Below are 19,046 nucleotides of genomic sequence, written 5' to 3' on the forward strand. Positions count from 1 at the left end.
GCGGTGAAGTCTTTTTTTTTTTTAATCAAATGAGGGAAATGTGATGCTGCTTGTGCTGGGCTGGAGGGCACGGCCTCTGCCCTGCCGTGGCCTCAGGAGTGGCCGTCCCTCCCTTTTCACCATGGCCACCCCGGGAAGGGAGGGAAGGGATGTGGGGAGCAGCACCGAGGGGCAGCTTGGCAGCACCCATGGGTGGGGGGCACCCGGGGGCCCTCGGTGCCGCCCCTCGGAACAGCCACGGCTGCCTCGTGCCAAATGTATTCCAGCCACGTCCGCAGGCTAATTTCAATTTCCTGGTAATTATGCAAATGAATGTGGATTTAATTAAGGGCAGATTTCATTAAAGTCTTCTTGGGGAAATGAGAACAGGGTGGGGGAGAGCGAGGAGGAGGAGGCGGTGGCAGGGAAGCAGAGATGAAGGCAGCGCCTGCCCCGGAAGATAAATGGCCCCAGGGGGAGCGGAGGGATGGAGGGAGGGGATCCTTTGGGAGCGGGGTCCCCCTGCCCCCGCCGGGGGACCTCAGAGCTGTGTGGGGCACGGCCGGGGCGGTGCCGGAGATGGAGCCCGGGCAGGGCGGCAGCGACTCCCTGGTGCATCCCCAGCCCCGCTCCGGGGGCGGGCAGCGGGTCTCGTTCGTCCCCTGCTCCAGCAGCTCCCGGCTCTTTCACTCCCACCAGGGCAGGGGAGGCGTTGCTCTGACACGTGATTCGTATTTTTCTCTTCCGCGGCTAAAAATACAGATTTGGCCACGCCGAGAGGTCTAGGAAATCAATGTCATTGTCACCAGGCGCTGCCTGGCAGGACTCTCCCCTCCCCGATCCAGACAAAAAAGGGATCGCTGCCATTTGACGTCTCCGAGCCGAAGCGCTCGCGCGGCTCCAGCGGAGCTGCCTTTAATCCAAAGTGAAACGGGGCTAATTTTATCCCGGCAAGGTCGGGATGCTGCGGGCCCGGCAGCGCCGGCGGGGCAGGAGCTGCTTGTCTCCAGGCAAAAGCTTCAGCCGCAAAAAAAAAGGAGCTGAGGTTTGCCAAGCCCCACCCGCACGGCAGAGGTGTCGCCTCCTCCCCGCCTCCCCCCGAGTTTGCTCCCCGGTTTGGCTGGGAAGGGCCCCGGACACTGCGGGGTCACGGCCGCTGACCTTGGGCAGCGCCCGGGCAAGGATGAACAGCACAATCACTGCTCCAAAAGAAAAATCATCCTCGATTTGTGCACATCCTGGAGGAGCGGAGGGAAAAGGGATGGGGTGGCAGGTGTGGAATGGTGTGGGTGCAGCATCCTGTAAAACCAGATTCTTCCGAGCTGGGAAGGCCGGGAAGGCCCGGCTGCGACACTCAGCTGCTGCTCCCGCCTCGGATTTCATCCACCCCTCGATTCCAGAGCTGGATTGTGCCCGGTTTTCCTCACAGACACTTTGTGAGGCACTGCAGCCCCAGCTAAAACACTGGGGGTTGGGAGTAAAAATAACTGGGAATGATCCGCTCGTTGGGAGCACAATGATCCACGCCGAGCTGGCATTGCACGAAGTCCCACCCCAGTAGCAAACAAACCCTTTAAAAGGTAATATTTCGCCACTAGGATGGTGCTTCAGCTCGCTGCTGACTCAGGAGGGGCCGTGGGATGAGGAGGGAGTTCCCACGCATCCCGAGCGGGAGGGGAGCGCAGGGTCCGGGCTGCCGGGGGCTTCCCCAGCCCGCTTGGGGACACGGGGGGACGCCAGCCCGGCGTGGGGAGCATCCACTCCCTGCGCTCCTCGGGCTGATCCGCTTTCAAGAACTTCCAAAAATAGCGGCGGCACCGCGCTGGAATGGGCGTTTGGAGGAAGTGTGACTCATGTGCCACCCGGCGCCCCGGCGGGACCGGGCGGGCGCCCGAGCGGGAATGAGGGGATGAGGAAATGTGGGAATGCGGGAATGCAGGGATGCGGGAATGTGGGAATGTGGGAATGCGGGAATGCCAGGATGCGGGAATGCGGGATGCGGCAGGAGTGGGAGCGGGCACGGGGACATCCCGATGCCCTTTCTGGTGGCAGCAGACTGCCCACGGAGGGGACGCAGCTTGGGCTCGGAGGGGACGCAGCTTGGGCTCGGAGGGGACGCAGCTCGGGCTCGTCCCTGCCTGTCCTTCCCGTGGGGACCCACTGCTGTCTGCCACTCCAGCTGCCGGGGATGATGGACAGCTGTCAGTCAAGGCCTGGCAGTGGCTGAGGGCCCCGGCAGGAACGAGCTGCTGGAGACAGCAAAAACTGTCCCGAGGTGGGGACAATCCCAGCCTGTGCCGCGTGGGAAGGCTTGGAGGGAGAGGTCACCTTGTGTGACGACCCAGCACCTCTGGGAGGAGGGTGAGCAGAGCTGGCTGCACCTCCAGCCCGACCCCAGCTCCCAGCACATCCGTGCCCGCTGGAAAGAGCCCTGTGAGCATCCCGCAGGGAACAGCTCATGGGCAGAGCCTGCCAGGCCCTGGCTGCCCTCGCTCCAGCCCCAGCCAGCCGGGGCAGAGGGAAGCAGGGAGCTGCCGCGGGAATCTCTGCCGGCATCTCCCACCTGGCCCTGTGCTCCCCACAACGCCTTTGGACACGATTTTTCACCCAAAGGTGTTTTTTCCCCATGGAAAAGGCACTGTCTTCAGCAGGGTCTTTTGGCTGAAGGATGGGTGGGGGTGTCAGCTTTGGGAGGAGGGGGTTGGTGGCAGTTTGGGGGTGCGGGGCGGTCCCAGGGTCCGGTGGGGGGGTCTGGGGAGCACCCCCAGCCCTGAACACCCCCCACCCCCCGGAGGGATGGGCTATGGGCTCCAGCTCGCAGGCCTCCCACGTTGCCATGACAACTGCAGCATCCCAGCTTGGCAGGGATGGGAAATCTCCATCCCATCACCGCCTCGCCTGGACACGGCTCTGGATCAGGCACAGGCAGCATCCCAAAGCCACGGAGGAGCACGAGGGGCAATTCCTGCTGGCTCTGAGGGCTGGGCACGCTCCTCATCCTGCACAGCCCTCCCAGAGCCACACAGCTGCCAGGGCAGGGGCAGGAGAGATTTCTGCTTTTCAGAGAGAGATTTCTGCTTTTTCCTTCCACCTGCTCTGAATTTGTGGGGTCCTGGCAAGGAGAGCATCCTCCAGGCTGCCCCCGTATCTTCCTGTCTTCTCTGGGGGGGACAGAATGGGCAGTGGGCTCCCAGATCACAGACCCTGCTCCCCCATTGCCCCAGATTTGGGGGCAGCAGAGCCAGGGCTGTCTCTGGGCTGGTGTTACCCCCATTAATCGGAGCATCCTCACGGGTGGCTCTTGCTCTCTGCAGCCTCCCAACCTCTCAGCTCTGAGTCTGGAGAGATCCCGAGCTAATTCCTAGCTGACAGCAGTGGCACAGGGCTGGGGAGAAGCTTAGCTCCTGTCTCAGAGGCTGCTGCACCTCCACAGAAGTCGCATTTGAAGAGCATTAATACAAGATTAATCGAGGTTTTAATAAACAGCGAATCGAGCGCTAATGGAGCCCAACTTGTAAGCCACGTGTAACACCCCGGGAGCTTAAAGGCATCCAGAACACGGCTGGAACGTGCTGAAAGGGGCTGTTAATCACCTTTTAGACCTGAAGACACCGCAGGGGAAGGGAATTTTAGGGGAAAGGCTGCAGGTGAGCTTAGGGCACGACCTCACCCCTCCCACTGCTTCAGGACACGGGGATTTACAAGCGTTTCCCCCATTCAGCCCTGGCACGAAGGCAGGCAGAGGAATTTGGGACACCTGAGTGCCCCAGGGCTGGAGCCACAATGAAGCAAGGCCAGTTTCTCAGGGAAGGCCAGATGTGCCCCGGAGTGGAGCTATCCCCAGTCACAAAGTAGGGGGTGGTAACTGGGACCATCTGGAGTGGGCAAACCCTGCAGCCGACCTGGGGTCCCTTTCCTGGGGTCCCTGCCCCACCTTCCTGGACAGGAGCCCATCAGCACCTCCCTGGCTAAAGCTGCTCCCAGATCTGATAATTCTAGACAGGGATTTAGATTCCCTCCATCACCTCCAGCCAGAGGAAGGTCCAGCTCCCTCAGCCTCTGCTGGCCTCGCTCCAGTTTGTGGCACCTCTGCAGCCACTCAAGGGACAGGTCTGGTTTGAGGAGCAGTGCCAGGAGCCTTTCCCAAGGACCAAGGTGCAGTTCCAAAGTCCCCTCTGAGCATGGCTGGCTCTGCAGAGCTCCTGGGTCATGCCTGCCCCACAAGGCTGGCCAGGATAACTGGTGAGTGCCAGGGCTGGCTGGCTGCCCTCCAGGCTGCCCAGACAACTGGCTTGGCTTCAGGGCCAGGGGGACTCCAATATTTGGAGCTGTGCTGGCTGTGGCTCCGGGCTGGACATTGACTCTGGCTGTGGCTGTGTGGGAGCTCAGCAGCTCAGGATGGATGGACTGTGGTGGTTCAGTGGTCAGGAGTTCTCAGGGGTCTTTAGTTTGTTCCATAGCACCTCAATCACCTCCATGTGTTTGGATATCCCCCTGTGAGGGAAGGAGCAGCTCTGCAGGACCCCAGGGCACTTGGGCTGGTAGCAGGGTTGAAGCAGCCCAGGACTCTCTGTCAGGAGCTGAACACCATCGTGGCTTCCAGGCTTCCCAGGGAGGCTGGATCCTGGGGAAGGCCAGGCCTGGGGGCCAGCCCAGCAGTCCCGTTTGTCTCAGAGTGACCTCCCTGCAGGACGAGGCATCCAGCTCCGAGTCACCACCCAGCTTTCCCACCACTCCTGGGAGCCCCTGCTCCTGCTGCTCCACAGCCCTCACTGGCCAGCTGCTGTGAGAGGGAATCAGCCACCACCAGCTCAGGGTCTTCTGCCAGAGCTCTGGAAAGGAGCCCCAGAGCCAGAGTCACCCCTCAGATGTGGGATTGCAGCTGGTGGGTGTCACAGGCTCCAGAGCCCCACGAGATCCTGCCAGGCACAGGCCAAAAGCACTCTCCAGTGTCCAAGCAGTGGCTGCCAGCTGAGGAACAGTGGCCAGCTGAGGCAGAGGAGCAGGGACATTCCAGCTCACCCTACTCCCTGCTTCCCTCTGTCACTCCAAGTCTCTCAGGTGTCAGCCGGTCCATCACAGCATCCAGATCACAGAATCCAGAATAGCTCAGCGAGGAAGAGACCACTGGAGCTCATCTGATCCCACACTGCTCCAGCAGGCCCTGAGGATGTTGCTCAGGGTGGTGTCCAGATGGCTCTGGAGCATCTCCAGGAAGGAGACCCAGCCTCTCTGGGCAGCCTGGGCCAGTGCTCAGTCACTGTAGGGGAGTGAGTTCTTCCTCATGTTGATGATTTAGTGGGAATGTCAGAGGTTGGCCTCACTGATCTCGGAGGTCTTTTCCATCCCCAGTGATTCCATGTCCAAACAGAACTGCAGGGATCAGCTCCTGACCACTGCTTGGTCCCCCTGCTCTGCCCCTCCCTGCACACAGGGACACCCAGGGCTGAACAGCCCCAGCTCCCTCAGCCTTTCCTCACAGGAGAGGCTCCAGGCCCCTCACCACTGTCTTGGGCAAACCAGTCACAAACAAACTGGAGCCACCTGGGGATCTGAGCAGCTGCAGCATCTTGGTGATCTTGCTGGACACAAATTTTCATCTTCAAAATCATCTCTGAAAGTGCACAAAGATGTCAGGAGGCTCCTGATGGCCAGAAAATGGCCAGCATCCCACAGGTGTGCAAGGAGGAGACTGCAGGGGCCCACCTGGCACAGCAGCCAAGCACAGCCCCAGGACAGGGCCAGGAGCTCAGCAGAGCCCCAGCTGGGGCTCAAATATCCCCACATCCAGCTGTGGATGCATGGAGGGAGGGAGGGAGGGAGATGGACCTTACAGCCCCTCAGTTCCCCAGGAGTTTTTGTAGGCCCAGCAGCCCCAGTTTACCCCACACTGTGTGAAACTGTCCTGGCAGAGCTTCTGCCTTGGTTTACTGGATCAAACTGGTCACTCCTGGGGACGGGCTGTGGTGTTGCTCTGGGCCGTGGCCGTGCCAGGGCCAGGTGGGCCCGGACAAGGCACTGCCAGCCCCGGTCTCCTGCGTGACCCAGTTGGAGGCTCCAGTTCCTCCTGTGCCGCATTCCTGGCTGAGCACCGCTGCTCCCTGGTTTAATTACCCGCGGGTGACTCATCCCGGCCCGTTTATCAGCCTGCACACAAAGCGCCCTTTGTGCTCCTCCGGCCCTGCCAGGGGCGATTGCCAAGGAGCAATTAATCACCGGCTCCTGCTGCCACAGGCCTGGACATGGTGCCCTGGGAAGGGGGAGATAAAGGGTTGGGGAAGGGCCACTGCCTGCCCCATGGGACAGAACTGGGACTGCAGCCCAGGTCCTGATCCCACCCCAGGAAGAGGCAGGCAAGGACCAACCACCTCCCCTGTCCTACCACAGTCATGGGATGAGAGCTGGGTTGGGTCTGAAGGAACCTTAAATATCACCCAAATCCCCTGCCAGGACAGGGACACCTTCCACCATCCCAGGCTGCTCCAAGCCCTGTCCAGCCTGGCCTTGGACACTGCCAGGGATCCAGGGGCAGCCACAGCTGCTCTGGGCACCCTGTGCCAGGGCCTGCCCACCCACCCAGGGAACAATTCCTTCCCAATCTCCCATCCATCCCTGCCCTCTGGCAGTGGGAAGCCATTCCCTGTGTCCTGTCCCTCCATCCCTTGTCCCCAGTCCCTCTCCAGCTCTCTTGGAGCCCCTTTAGGCCCTGGCAGGGGCTCTGAGCTCTCCCTGGAGATCAGCAGTGGCTCTTGGCCATGAGAGGTGCTTTTGGCTCTGTTAGCCAGAGGAAGGCAGATCTGTGTGGGCATGGGAGGTGCGTGGCACAAGATTATCACGTTTGGTGAGCATGGATGATCCAAGGACAGCTCCAGCAGGTCCTTCAGCTGCTCCTGCTTCCTGAGCCAGCCATGGACCTCAGGAGATGGAACCCAAGTGCCCAATTTTGAGCTTGCTGGGAGAGCAGCAAATCCTGCTGGCTGTGCAGTAATTCCCAGGCTGGTGGCTCTGAGTGGTGACATGGGACATTCCCAGGGCTCAGCAGGGCTCGTGTGCACAGGGCTGAAGCAGAAACATTTTTGGGGTGAAATAGCCAGTTTGTCCAGGCTGAAAGGGCTGAGCAGCCCATGTGGTGCACTGGTGGCTGCAGAGGCTCAGCAGAGCTGGCCCAGCTCCCCCAGCAGTGGCTGGGTGCTGACCCTGGCACAGCCACCCAGGGAAGGGCACCTGGGCACCCCACCTGGCACAGTCTGGCCAGGCTGTGCCCGGTGGGGATGAGCTGCTCCTGCAGCTCCCTGCAGCTCAGCCCTGCCCTGCCCTGCTCAGGCTGCTAACAGCAGTGACATGGTCCCCTCGGATCCCCCTCGGGGTCTCAGTGTCCCACTGCTGCTGGGGACAGCCAGGCAGGAATTACCAGGGTGGTAATTAGTTAAATCTGCCTTGGCACAGGAGCTACAAAGCTACAGCGGGAGTGAGGCTCTGCCCTCGATAGGGAAGAGCATCCAGCACCTGCACACCCCTGGGGACACCAGTCCTTCCCAGGGAGGGACACGGGGCTCACCTGAGAACTCCCAGGTGTGTGAATAAACACAACGTGCCCACACCAGGGCACAGCAGGAGCTGTGCAGGGCGTGGGGAGCTGCTCTGCCCCCAGCACCTGCCCCTATAGGGAGCTGATCAGGCTGGGAAAAGGGGATTTTGGCACCAGGCACTGCGTTCCCATTTTTGCCATGGCAGGAGCCTAAGGAGTTAACAGCAAATGCCACCTTTTGTATTTTATCTCTCCTCCATTGAGGCAGCTCTGACACTGGCAGCAGAACAATGTAAAATTCTGATTAGCTCTGGTTTTCCAGCAAGAGGGGAGGCACAAGAGGGTGGGGATTTAATACTATTCTGCATAATTTTTAATCTAAATTCCATTTCTTTTCTTTTCTTTCTCCAGGAAGCAAACAATCTAGGGGGTTTTGTACTCAATTTCTTGCTTTCATAATCTAAATGAATTGTTTGCAAGTAGGAGCCAGCTGCAAAGCTGGCAATCTCGGATCAAATCTGCCTTTCTCCTGGTTCTTTCAATCATTAATTTGCTCCTCAGCTCTGATTAGCTAATCCTGCCTGCCTTGTGGCAGTTTCCAGGGAAAAACGGAGCAAGAGCTGCAGCTCCCATTGATGGAGCCGGAGCTGACGGCCAGATGATGATGGGATTGATTCCCGGTGGGTCGTGGTGTTCCTCGTTGTCACTTCTCCAGAGACAAGTGGGGTATTCTCTAGGAGAAAAGGCTGGCAGGGTTATTTCTGGAATGCTGGCATTTTGGAAATACCAGAGGATGATGCTTTCCCCTGCTCTGCGCAGGGTGTGCGAGTTTGTTACGCTGAGATTAATTAGCTGGGCTTTAAAATAGGAATCCAAGGCACAGCAGCAGATCCTTGCTCAGAGGTATCTGGGTGCTGCCCCATTTTTGGGAGGTTGCTGCTGTGCCTGGGGGATGTGGCAGAGCTGTCACCTCCATTTCCTCGGTGGGAAACTGAGGCACGGGGCTTTGCTTGCTGGTGCATGGAGGCTCACAGAGCTCAAACCTCAGCAGGGAAGTGTGGGAGGGGATGGGAAATGGGATGTGTTTTGTGCCAGGCCCTGGTTTGTTACACAGTGAATTAATCTTTACTTAGAGGGTGGGCAGGCCCTGGCACAGGGTGCCCAGAGCAGCTGTGGCTGTCCCTGGATCCCTGGCAGTGTCCAAGGCCAGGCTGGACGGGGCTTGGAGCAGCTTGGGGTAGTGGAAGGTGTCCCTGCCCATGGCAGGGGATGGGATGGGCTTCAAGGTCCTTTCACACCCAAACCATTCATAATTCTCTGGGTTTATTAATTAATTGTATGAACTAATTGGTCTCAACCAATTCATTAATTCATAGAATTAATAAAATCAAAGAGTGGGAGTGCTCCTGCCAAGCCCGGATGGGCTGGGGGTGTCCCACTGGGACGTCCCCTCCCCAGGCTGACTGCTGGCACTCAGCAGAGCATCCCCTCACGGTGTCCAGCTCCCTGTGACCTCAGTCCCTCAGCCCTGAGGGCCCAGGTGGGAGGGACAGGGCTCTGTGACCCTTGTGTCACCAGGCTAGCAGGGTCAGGGCTGCTGCTGGCCCCGTGTCCCCTCTCCTCACGTGCAGCTCCACAGGGCTGCTTCCTCAGCTGCTGTCTTTATTCCATTCCTTTTCCAGATCAAATTCCCCCAGTGCTGGGGGTGGATCCTTTTAATTTTCATTTGTTTCAAAGCTGTACAGGGCTTACAAGCATGACAGAAATGCGCCTGGAGTGCAGGAAATGGCCTACTTAGCTGCAGGAGCAGAGCAGGCTCCTCCAGCACGCTGACTCCAAGGTCCTCGTCCTCCCCAGGGAGCAGGGCAGCTGCCTGCTTCCCTCTCCAGCTCCTTCCTGGAGATAGCTGGGCCTACCACAAAGCCCAAAGAGCCCATGTAGGCAGAACAGTGCTGGGAGCAGAGGCTGGGAAAAACTTCCAAGGCTGGACAGGGTATGGGAGGTGGATAGTGGGAGGTGTCCCTGCCCATGGCAGGGGTGGCACTGGGTGAGCTTTAAGGTTTCTTCCAACACAAAGCAGTCTGGGTTTCTGTGACTCTGACACTGAAATGCTGTGTGAGGTCAGGCCAGGTCACTGTCACACTCAGCTGGCTATGACAATCTCTTCAGGCTGTTTCCAGGTTTAGAGAAGGGCAGGGGCTGTGTTAGGACTGGTCCCTGCTGGGGATGCAGAGCTTGCAGAGCCAGACCTCTCACAGCTCTGGGACTCACTGGGCACTTTCATCTCATCTGCAAAGGGACAGAGCTCACAGGTGTCACGTTCTCACAGTTTGTGTGAGCTGGGAAGGAGGAGGGCTCACCCCAGGCTCTTCTGGAGGGAAAGACTGTGCAAAGAAGGGGCTCACGTGCCCACAGCACCCAGAGCTGGGCTGGCCACACTGCTCTGTCCTCACCTCTGGGACACTCACAGGGACTGTCCCTGCCACTACTGCCATGGCTGGAGCTAGAAGCATGCACAGAATGACACAATGTCCTGAGTTGGAAGGCACCCAAAAGGATCCTGGATCCAACCCCTGTCCCTGCACAGATCCCCCCAACAATCCCACTCTGAGCATCCCTGGCAGCGCTGTCCAAACACTCCTGGAGCTCTGGCAGCCTCGGGGCTGTGCCCATTCCCTGGGGAGCCTGGGCAGTGCCAGCACCTCTGGGGAATGAGCCTTTCCCTGATATCCAGCCTGACCCTGCCTTGGCCCAACTCCTGCCATTCCCTGTCCCACAGATCAGAGCTGCAGCCCCTGCTGAGCTCTGCCCTCAGTCTCTTCTCCAGCTGAACAATCCAAGCACCCTCAGCTGCTCCTCAGACCCTTCCCCATGCCCGTGTCCCTCCTTTGGACACTCCCAACAGCTTCAGATCCTTCTGATATTGTGGCACCCACAACTGCCCCAGAGCCGAGGTGAGGCTGCACCAGGGCGGAGTCTAAGTCTCAGTCTTTGCCTCAGCAGGGCAGGTGGGAACAGGAGGCCTCCTGGGCTGAGAAGAGCCTTTCCTAAAGGAAAAAGACCCCAGTGGGTCCCAGGAAGGCTGAGGGCCTTTGTACTAACACCAGCCTCCATTCCTCCAGGCTCCTAGAAAGGATCATAGATCAGCAGCTGCTGGAGGAGGAGGAAGAGGAGGCAGGGCCGTGTGCCCGTGGAGGGAGCAGGATGGGGCTGGCACAGCCCATGCCAGGGTGCTGGAGCTGAGGCAGGTGAACATTGAGCTGTCCAGCTTTTAATCTATTGAACAGCTCAGCCTGGCGTACTGAACCTCCAGGGATCCAGCTTTCCCTCTGCCTATTTCCATTTCACTTGCTGTGGGATTGTCTTTGGTTCAAAGAACACAGGAGCAGCAGCAAGAGGAGTCTTTTCATGAAGTCTGTGAGGCCTGGGGGAGATGGAGCCCCCAGGCACCTGAGAGACAGCAGTGAGCACCTGGCCCTGTGTTTGCTCCGCGAGGTTTTCCCAGCCAGAGGAGTGCTCCAAGCCTTGCTCCATGGACACAAGCAGATTGTCTCTGGATGGACTCCACTGGGAAGCACGGCCACAGTTCAGAGAGGTTTGTTTTGGGGAGCTGAGCCTTCCTCCACCACATTCATTTCTCTGAGCTATGCTAATGCCACACTTGTGACTCTGTTTTAATTCCAAACAAACAGTGCTCTTAGAGCTGGCTGTGCCTGTGTGTCCATCTCCACAGTGCCCATCTCTGCTAGGAATGCTCACATTCAATTCGGTAGATGCTCTCTGATGTCAGCGAGTCAAAAAGGCAGCAGAGCAGCTCCTGGGCCTGGGGAGAAAACAAGGAAAGGGTTGGAGGAGAGCTGTGAGTTCTGTGGGTGGCAAGGAAACTTTTTTCCAGAGGTAGGTTTCTGGTGCAGAGGCTGTTTCCCAGGCTGGATTAATCCCAGCACAGAGCGGCTGTGAGTGTCCCACAGCAGGGAACCCCTGCTCCTTGTGATGCTCAGGGATTATATTTCCAAAGAACTGAAGAAAAGCAACACCAAGCAAGGTGCTGAGTGGGAAATCTCCTCCCTCCCTGGCTGCCCTGCCTGTCCTTCCCAAGCCCAGCCCTGGAGCAGCCCTGGCACAGCTGTTTCTGAGCTGGAGAGGCCAATGTGGTGCCAAGGGCTGCAGCCCTGTCTGCAATCCTGGCTGTGCTAATGAGCACCACGGCCCCAAAGCACTGGGGATGCTGTGCTGCTTCCCACCCCACATTGCCCTCGGGCCCTCCTGCCTGCCCTGCCTCTCCTCACAGCTTTCTAGTCTCTTTTATTCAGTCTCTGCTGCTCAGGGGCAGAGGATCATGCCAGGAGGGGCTGGGAGGTGTTTCCTGTGTTGCTCTGCTCCAGTTCCATGTTTCAGGTGTCTGCAGGCAGAGTGGAGGGATTGGAGCTGCCAGGAGAGGCTGGACTGCTTCCCATGGGCTCTTACTGAGGGACAGAGACTGTGTCACCCTGCTGCTCTGATGGCTGATGGTGGCAGGTCAGTGGTGTCACCGAGGGACAGCCACTTGGTCCTCACAGTGCCATCCCAGCCACAGTCACTGCTGCAGGTGAGGGGAAGTGTCCAGCCCCAGGACATCCCTGTCCCCAGGCTGAGCACAGCACTCCCTGACCACTCCTTATCACTGGAGACATCCCAGTTTGGGCATGGAGCAGCTGTGGGAACATCTGGGACACCCCTGTGGAGGTCACCCGCCCCAGTGGTGGCACCAACGAACCACGGCTCTGTCACTTCCAAATGTGAGCAGTGCTGAGTGTGCCTGGCACCTGCAGGGTCACTGGGGAGAACAAGGAATCTCAAAGCCTGGATTTGTCTGCTCCTGAGGCAGCTGTTTCACCCAGGGCGGGTGAAGGTGCTCCAGGAAAGCAGCAGAAGCAGGCAGAGGCACACAACCAGCCCAGGCACAGATGTCAGCACTGCACCAGGCCACATTTGGAAAACTGGTTCCTCATCCTATTGCCTAATCCCAAATCACACTGGGAGTGAGGATGATATTCCATTTCACTTCCATGGCTCAGGAAAGGCTGCAGCTCTGCTCAGACCATGAGGATTTGAAACCCATGTTCACTTAACCCTCCTGAACTTTGCCTGATATCGTGTTGTTGCTCATTAGCTTTGCCCTGCAAAGCCTGGCTGACATTTCATAAACTCATTAGCAGGAGATCAGAGGCTCAAACATCATTCCTGGGGCCATCCTTTGAGGAACAGATTCCCCGGTGTGTTTGCTCCTCAGATCTCACTCTGATTCTGAACCTACCCTGAACCTGGGAGGAAAAGACCCATTGGAAAACCAACAGGAGCTGCTGCTGTGCTGTCTGCACCCCCGGGGAGGACGTGCTGCTGTCCCAGGACTGCGTTCCTGCTCCAAACTCCAAGCTCCTGCGAGCAGCCCCTGCTTCCAGAGGGATTAGATTGCGCATCCCAGGCTGCCAGAAGCAGGAGAAGGGCTGAGCATATTTGCTTTTTCTCCTCTCTAGCACAAAAAGCCCTCTAAGCCTCTCCCTGATAGGCTCGTTCCCCAGCACCGGGAAGCAGAAGGGATTTTATGTCAGGCACAGAGATGTAATGTCCTTTCAAAGCAAATCAGGAGACAGCCTGGACTTGCTGCCCTGTCACATTCCTTGGCAACAGCCTGGCACCCTGGCAGCAGGCAGCGCTGGGCTGTGACAGCCCTGCAGCTCCGCAGAGCCGCGCAGGCAGCGCTGCCCAGGCACTGCAGCGCCGGGGATCCCACTGCGCCCTCGGGACGCGCCTGGAAACGGCAGCTCGGCCACTCCGGGAAGCTGGGGCAGTTTTGTCCGTGTTAAAAGCAGGAATGCACACTTCAAAGGGGGCTCGGTGGCTTTTAAGGCTCAATCCTTAGAGCACTGGTGCTTGAAGGCAGCAGCTCTGATGTGTTGGATGAGGTTACAAACACATCTCGCTCTCCTGCTGGGCTTTTATTGGGAATAAAAAGGGATCCAGAGGAGAGGTTTGTCCACTTGCTATCATTTCTCACTCTCCACAAGTCTTTTATCACAGAATCACAGAATGGTTTGGGCTGGAAGGGACCTTGAAGCTCATGTCACTCCACTCCCCTGGCATGGGCAGGGACACCTCCACCAGCACTTTACATCTGATCCCAACTCCTCAGGCTCTGCCTCCTCTATCCAAACCTCTCATTTGTTTTGAACTAAATTCTGATGATTACAGCCCAAATTTTGAATGTATTTATGCAGTTTATTCCCATTAGCTGCCCACATGTCTGGAGCTCAGCGTTTCCTTTCTTGGGAGGAATTACTGAGAAAATATTCAGCTAGACCATCCCTGGAATGGCTAATGGCTTCATTCCTCCTCTTCCACTTGGATTTGGGCTTCTGAAATACAACTTTCAGAACACAGGACCTGTGCCAGCTTGGCCATAGGGCTGAATGAACATTTCCTGCCACTATTTTTGACAAATATCACGGACACTTGAAATCCTCCCTGGGAGGGTGGGCAGGCCCTGGCACAGGGTGCCCAGAGCAGCTGTGGCTGCCCCTGGATCCCTGGCAGTGTCCAAGGCCAGGCTGGACAGGGCTTGGAGCAGCCTGGGACAGTGGAAGGTGTCCCTGCCCATGGCAGGGGTGGCACTGGATGGGCTTTAAGGTCCTTTGCAACCCCAACCATTCCACCATTCCATGATATTTTTCTCAGTGTTGATTTTTCACAAAAAGTAACAGAATTTCTGTGGAAAATACAGAACCTTTATCAATATCTCCAAATGTTTTGATCCAAAACTGTGTCACCACTGTAATGTGGGAGACAGTTTGACAGGATTTTGGTCCCACCTTCCCCATGTTCTGGGCTCTCAGCCTGAGCCAAGGCTTGGGGCTGTCACCTCTGACTCAGAGAAGTTCTCATTTTCTTTGAAATTTCAACCAATATTAACAAGTTTCCTTCATCACAGGGATAGAAAGAACACTTATCCATACCATAAACTTCTCCACTTGCCTGTTTCTCATTTTGGGGATACAGGAGATGTTCTGCAGCGTCCTGGACCAACTGGTTCTGCCAGCAGGCACTGGGGGCAAAGAGCAAGGGAAGCAGGGTTAGTTTGCCGTGTCAGCTGGGAGGGATGGAGATGACCCAGCTCTGGGGAGGCCCGAGCTCTGTGCCAGCAGCTCCAGCCACAGGCATCTGTTACTGCTCCTCTTTACACAGCTAAATCCCGGGTTTTGCAAAGCTTTGTGTAAATGGCTTCACACTATTTAAATACAACCCTTCAAACAAACAGCCATGTCCAGTTGCATAATGGGGGCTCTGGGCCAGTGGGAAATGCACATAAATGTGGGTACTTCCCTCTGACCAAGGGCCTTTTTCTCCACTGACATAATCTGGGTGTTTTCCCCCAATCCCAGGGTTTCCTAAACTGCCTGGAGCAGCAGGCACTGCCTCACCAGTCCTGCTTTTGCTCGGGCCCTCCTCAAGCCACACACGACCTGACCACAAGATGTATTCCAGAGGAATTGAGAGGCAAGGCACCAACTTCAGAAGTGCCTTTTAAACGGACTCCGTGCACACTCGGAGCCTCAGGCTTGAAAACTCTCCCGAGGCTTTGGAAACCACTCCCTGCTCCCTGCCCCCATATCCAGGTATTGTGCTTGGCAACAGTTTTCCCTTCACTGGTTTTTCAACAGCTCCGAGATTTTACACCCCATGTGTTCATTTTTTTTCTCTCTCTCTTTTTCTTTTTAATTTCTACACCTCCTTCCCCTCCAAAGCTCCCCGGGATGAGTTTCCTATAGGGATAACATCGCTCCCTGCTAGCAGCAATTAACACTTGGTAAGAATGTTTCATCAGAGAGAAAAACATCCAGCTAAGTTCCTCAGCACTTGGCTTCTGCCCTGATTGCAGCACCTCGTTCAAAGGCAGGCAGACACAAAGCCTGGCCTTAACTCCAAATTTCTCCCCCTGCAGCTCGGTTTTGGGGGTGCTTCAGCCAAACCCTGCCTACTGAGCTGAGTTAACCAGGTGAGCTGCTAAGTCTGTGCACAACACAGATCCTGACAATCTTAAAGTGCTTTTTAAATGCTTAAACCATAGAGGAGTAATCACTGTGGAGATCAGCATCACCTCTTTAGGCAGCTAAATCTGGTTTGTCATGCATAAAAAGCAGAGCATGCCTTCCTTCCAGGAGTGGCTTTGAATCTGTTGCTGTAAATTCTTGCCTCTGCCACCCTGCAGCCAGGAAATGTGGCTGTGAAAACAAGTTATGACAGGGAAAATTCGGATGCTTTACCCTGAGCCATGCAGGCAGCCGGGTGCTGACAGAACAAGAAAGGCAAGTCCCACATGGTTTTCCCTTGTCTGTGGATAGGATGGTGTCACTTCCCTCTCTGGGGTCTCCCCACTGCTCCCTCACCTCTTCCAGACATCTCCCTGTGCCCTGGGAGCTCCCCTTGGAATGCTCCCAGGCTCTCCCAGATTCCTGCTCTGCCTCCACTTTTGACAGACAACCAAACCCCGAGGCTGCTTTGTGCCCACACGTGCATTGTCCGTGCCCCTTTTTCTGTGCTCGGTGCTTTTTGGTGCAGGAATAACGCCCTGGGTGCCCAGAGAGCAGCCAGAGTGGGCCCTGCTGCTGAACAGCCACAGCAAGGAGGCTCTGGGGCTGTCTCCAGTTCCCCTGAATGTCTCTCCTTGTCAGAGCTGTCTTGGGACAGCTTCAGGAGGCTCAGGACTAGGAGCAGTTACTGGCAGAGCCCACATTAATCCTCTCAGCACCTGATTCTCCTTATCCCAGCCCATCTCTGACATCACAGCCAGGCTTCCACACAGATGGGAACGTCCCTCCCCGTGGCACAGAGCCGCAGAAATGCGGCTCAGCTGTGCCTCAAGTCCCAAGGCTGGAAAACAATCCCTTCACCGCGGAGAGGCTTCAGCAGTGCAGCTGAAACACAGAGAGCCGGGCAGCTATTGGAATCCTGGGCCCTGGCAGAGAGAGGGAGATAAATATCCAGTGATTTATCCGGGACAGAAAGGGCTGATGGAGCTGTGAGAGTAATTAACCTCTGGAGTTATTTAAATTGACGATGTCTTGGCATGAAGTGTCCTTGGGAGGCACCAGTGAAGTCAGGCTGATTTTAAAAAGTTCGACAGCTTGGGAGACAAATAAGGGTGTGAGCTCCTGATCTCCCTGAGGATCAGAGCCCTCCCTCCTCCCACCCTCGGACACACCTTGCTGCCTCTCCCTTCCACAGGCATTTTCCATCATGAAGGCATTTATTATTATTATTATTATTTTGTAGAGCTATTTTGAAAAGGCTGTGTGATCACTGGTTCTGGCACTGGGGGTAGAGGCAGAGTAGATCCTGCTGTTTGGGGGTAGATCCATTTGTTTGGGAGTGGATCCTGCAGTTTGGGGCTGGATCCTGCCCTTTGGAAGTGATCCCCATAAGTTCTGCACGTGTGTTTTGGAGTTCAGCACTGAAGTGCAGCCTTTGTACAGAGCAGGAGGGGGTGAAGGTGCAGAGACTGGCACCTATTGCTGCCACTCCCTGCCCAGCCCCTTGGCTCTCTGAAAGCAGGAGAAGCCACGGGAGGTGTCTCTGCAGGGCTGCCTTGGGACTGGCCCCTGGAATCACATCCAGCCTGAAGGAGAGGGAAGTGCTGGGCTGCAGCTCATCCTGTTAAGCAGATCCCATGACTGTGGTGCTGGGGAAAATAAAGTGGGGGGATCTTGAGTGACTCTCCCAGAACGACCTCCAGCAGTGACCTCCAGGGTTTCCACAATTTCACTTCTTTTTTTCATTGTAAACCGGAAAAAGAGTGGGAGAAATCTCACCAGATAGGTCTTGGGTAACTTGCTGTTTTTCTCCCCTTGCAGAGTGGAAGATTTGGGATGTGGCTCCCAAGGGTGTGTTTTTAAATGAATGGAAGCAAAATCAAAATGCTGCCAGTAGCTTAAAAAACATTTTTGAAAAGTTACCAATGAAATCTGTTCCAACCATTCCTCCCAGGTGTGGCCCTGGGAATATTTCTGCAAAGTATGAGAACTCTGAGGTGCAGCAATGTGGATGTTCAGCTTTGATCCCTGCAAATTCCAGCATCCCTGAATCCCTGACTCCTGTCCCACTGACAACACTTTCTGCAAGTCCTCCAGAGGGCACAGCCAAAGCCAGGATGGGGTTTTTGGCGTGGCTGCTGGGTTGCTCCACGTGGGATGTGGCACAAACCTGACTCTTGGTTCCTGTGCCAGAGGAGCCATGTGCAAGAGCTGCACATGCCAGTGCCAAAAACCAGCCCCGTGCAGGGAGCCCTTCCCTCTGGGGAACACAGGGTTAATTGCCCTGCTAATCACTCTGTTTCACTAATCAGTCCCTGCAGAGGGGTTCTGTTTGTTTTTCCAGACTTATACATTCTCTACCCAGCATTTCTGGTGATTTATTTAAGAGGCTAATTTTTGATTTTGCTTTCTGGCGTTTATTTTAAGGTTTGGTTTTTTGATTGTTGTTGTTTTTTTTTCCTCCACAGCAAACATAAAATCTCCTAAGATATTTCTCCTAGGAATTTTATTGATTCAGCAGGTCTATTCCCAATGTGAGTCCTTATTTCAGAGAATTCCCTGTATTCATAGTACCACGCTGCTGAGCCTTATGGACACTTCAGGTCCTTAACAAAGAACACAACTTAGTTTTTAAAGGTCCTGAGTAGAGGACACATGACTTGGAAACTGGGGGACACTCTCAGGTATTGGGCCCCTCATCACAAGAGACATTGAGGGGCTGCAGTGTGTCCAGAGAAGGGAACAGAGCTGGGGAAGGGGCTGGAGCACCAGGAGAGGTTGAAGGAGCTGGGAAAGGGGCTCAGCCTGGAGAAAAGGAGGCTCAGGGGGGATCTTCTGGCTCTGCACAAGGAGGGGACAGCCGGGGGGAGTCGGGCTCTGCTCCCAGGGAACAGGGACAGGACAAGGGGAAACAGCCTCAAGTTGTGCCGGGGGAGGTTTAGGTTGGATATTGGGAGGATTTATTCCTGAGAAGGGATGATCAGGCCCTGGCACAGCTGCCCAGGGCAGTGGTGGAGTCCCCATCCCTGGAAGTGTTGGATGTGGCACTCGAGGGCCTGGTTTAATGGTGAACGTGCTGGTGCTACTGGATTCCTGGCTGGGCTAGATCTTTTCCAACCTTAACAATTCTGTGACCCAGGGACTGCCCCATGAACAAGGTACCTGTGCAGAACAGGCTGCCCTGAGTGGCAGCTGCCCTGACCAGAAGCACAGAAAGGAGAGGTGCCCTCCTCAGGGCAGGAGCTGCTCTTACCTGTGCAGCAGGGAGTGCAGGGAGGTGACAGCGCTGTCCCGCTGTGCTGCCAGCACCAGGCACAGCCCATCCTTCAGCAGGGAACACTGCAAGACAGGGAGGAACAGAGCTTTGGGGCTGCTCTGCACTTGAACAAGCCTCTAAGTCTGGCTGATGGGTGAGGAACAGGAGCCATAGAGCAGCAGATCCTTCCAGGCAGAGCCAGTGCCATGTCTGAGCT

General features: G+C 56.4%; 1 protein-coding gene across 4 annotated transcripts in view; it reads right to left on the reverse strand.

Moving 5' to 3' along the window:
* Positions 1–3,306: 3,306 nt before the first annotated feature.
* Positions 3,307–19,046, reverse strand: part of DNAAF8 (dynein axonemal assembly factor 8) — a 96,714-nt gene continuing 80,974 nt past the window's right edge. For 3 of the 4 annotated variants that reach the window (XM_063414794.1, XM_063414791.1, XM_063414792.1), the window contains 3 exons: positions 18,827–18,912; positions 14,519–14,588; positions 3,308–11,330 (listed from right to left, as the gene is read on the reverse strand). In XM_063414794.1, the coding sequence (XP_063270864.1) occupies positions 11,253–11,330; positions 14,519–14,588; positions 18,827–18,912 (234 nt within the window). In that variant the 3' untranslated portion in view covers positions 3,308–11,252. Of the gene's footprint in view, positions 11,331–14,518; positions 14,589–18,826; positions 18,913–19,046 lie in introns of all 4 variants that reach the window. The other variant, XM_063414793.1, reaches the window with a different exon arrangement.

Source organism: Prinia subflava, chromosome 17, assembly GCF_021018805.1.
Source record: "Prinia subflava isolate CZ2003 ecotype Zambia chromosome 17, Cam_Psub_1.2, whole genome shotgun sequence".
Lineage (NCBI taxonomy): Eukaryota > Metazoa > Chordata > Aves > Passeriformes > Cisticolidae > Prinia > Prinia subflava.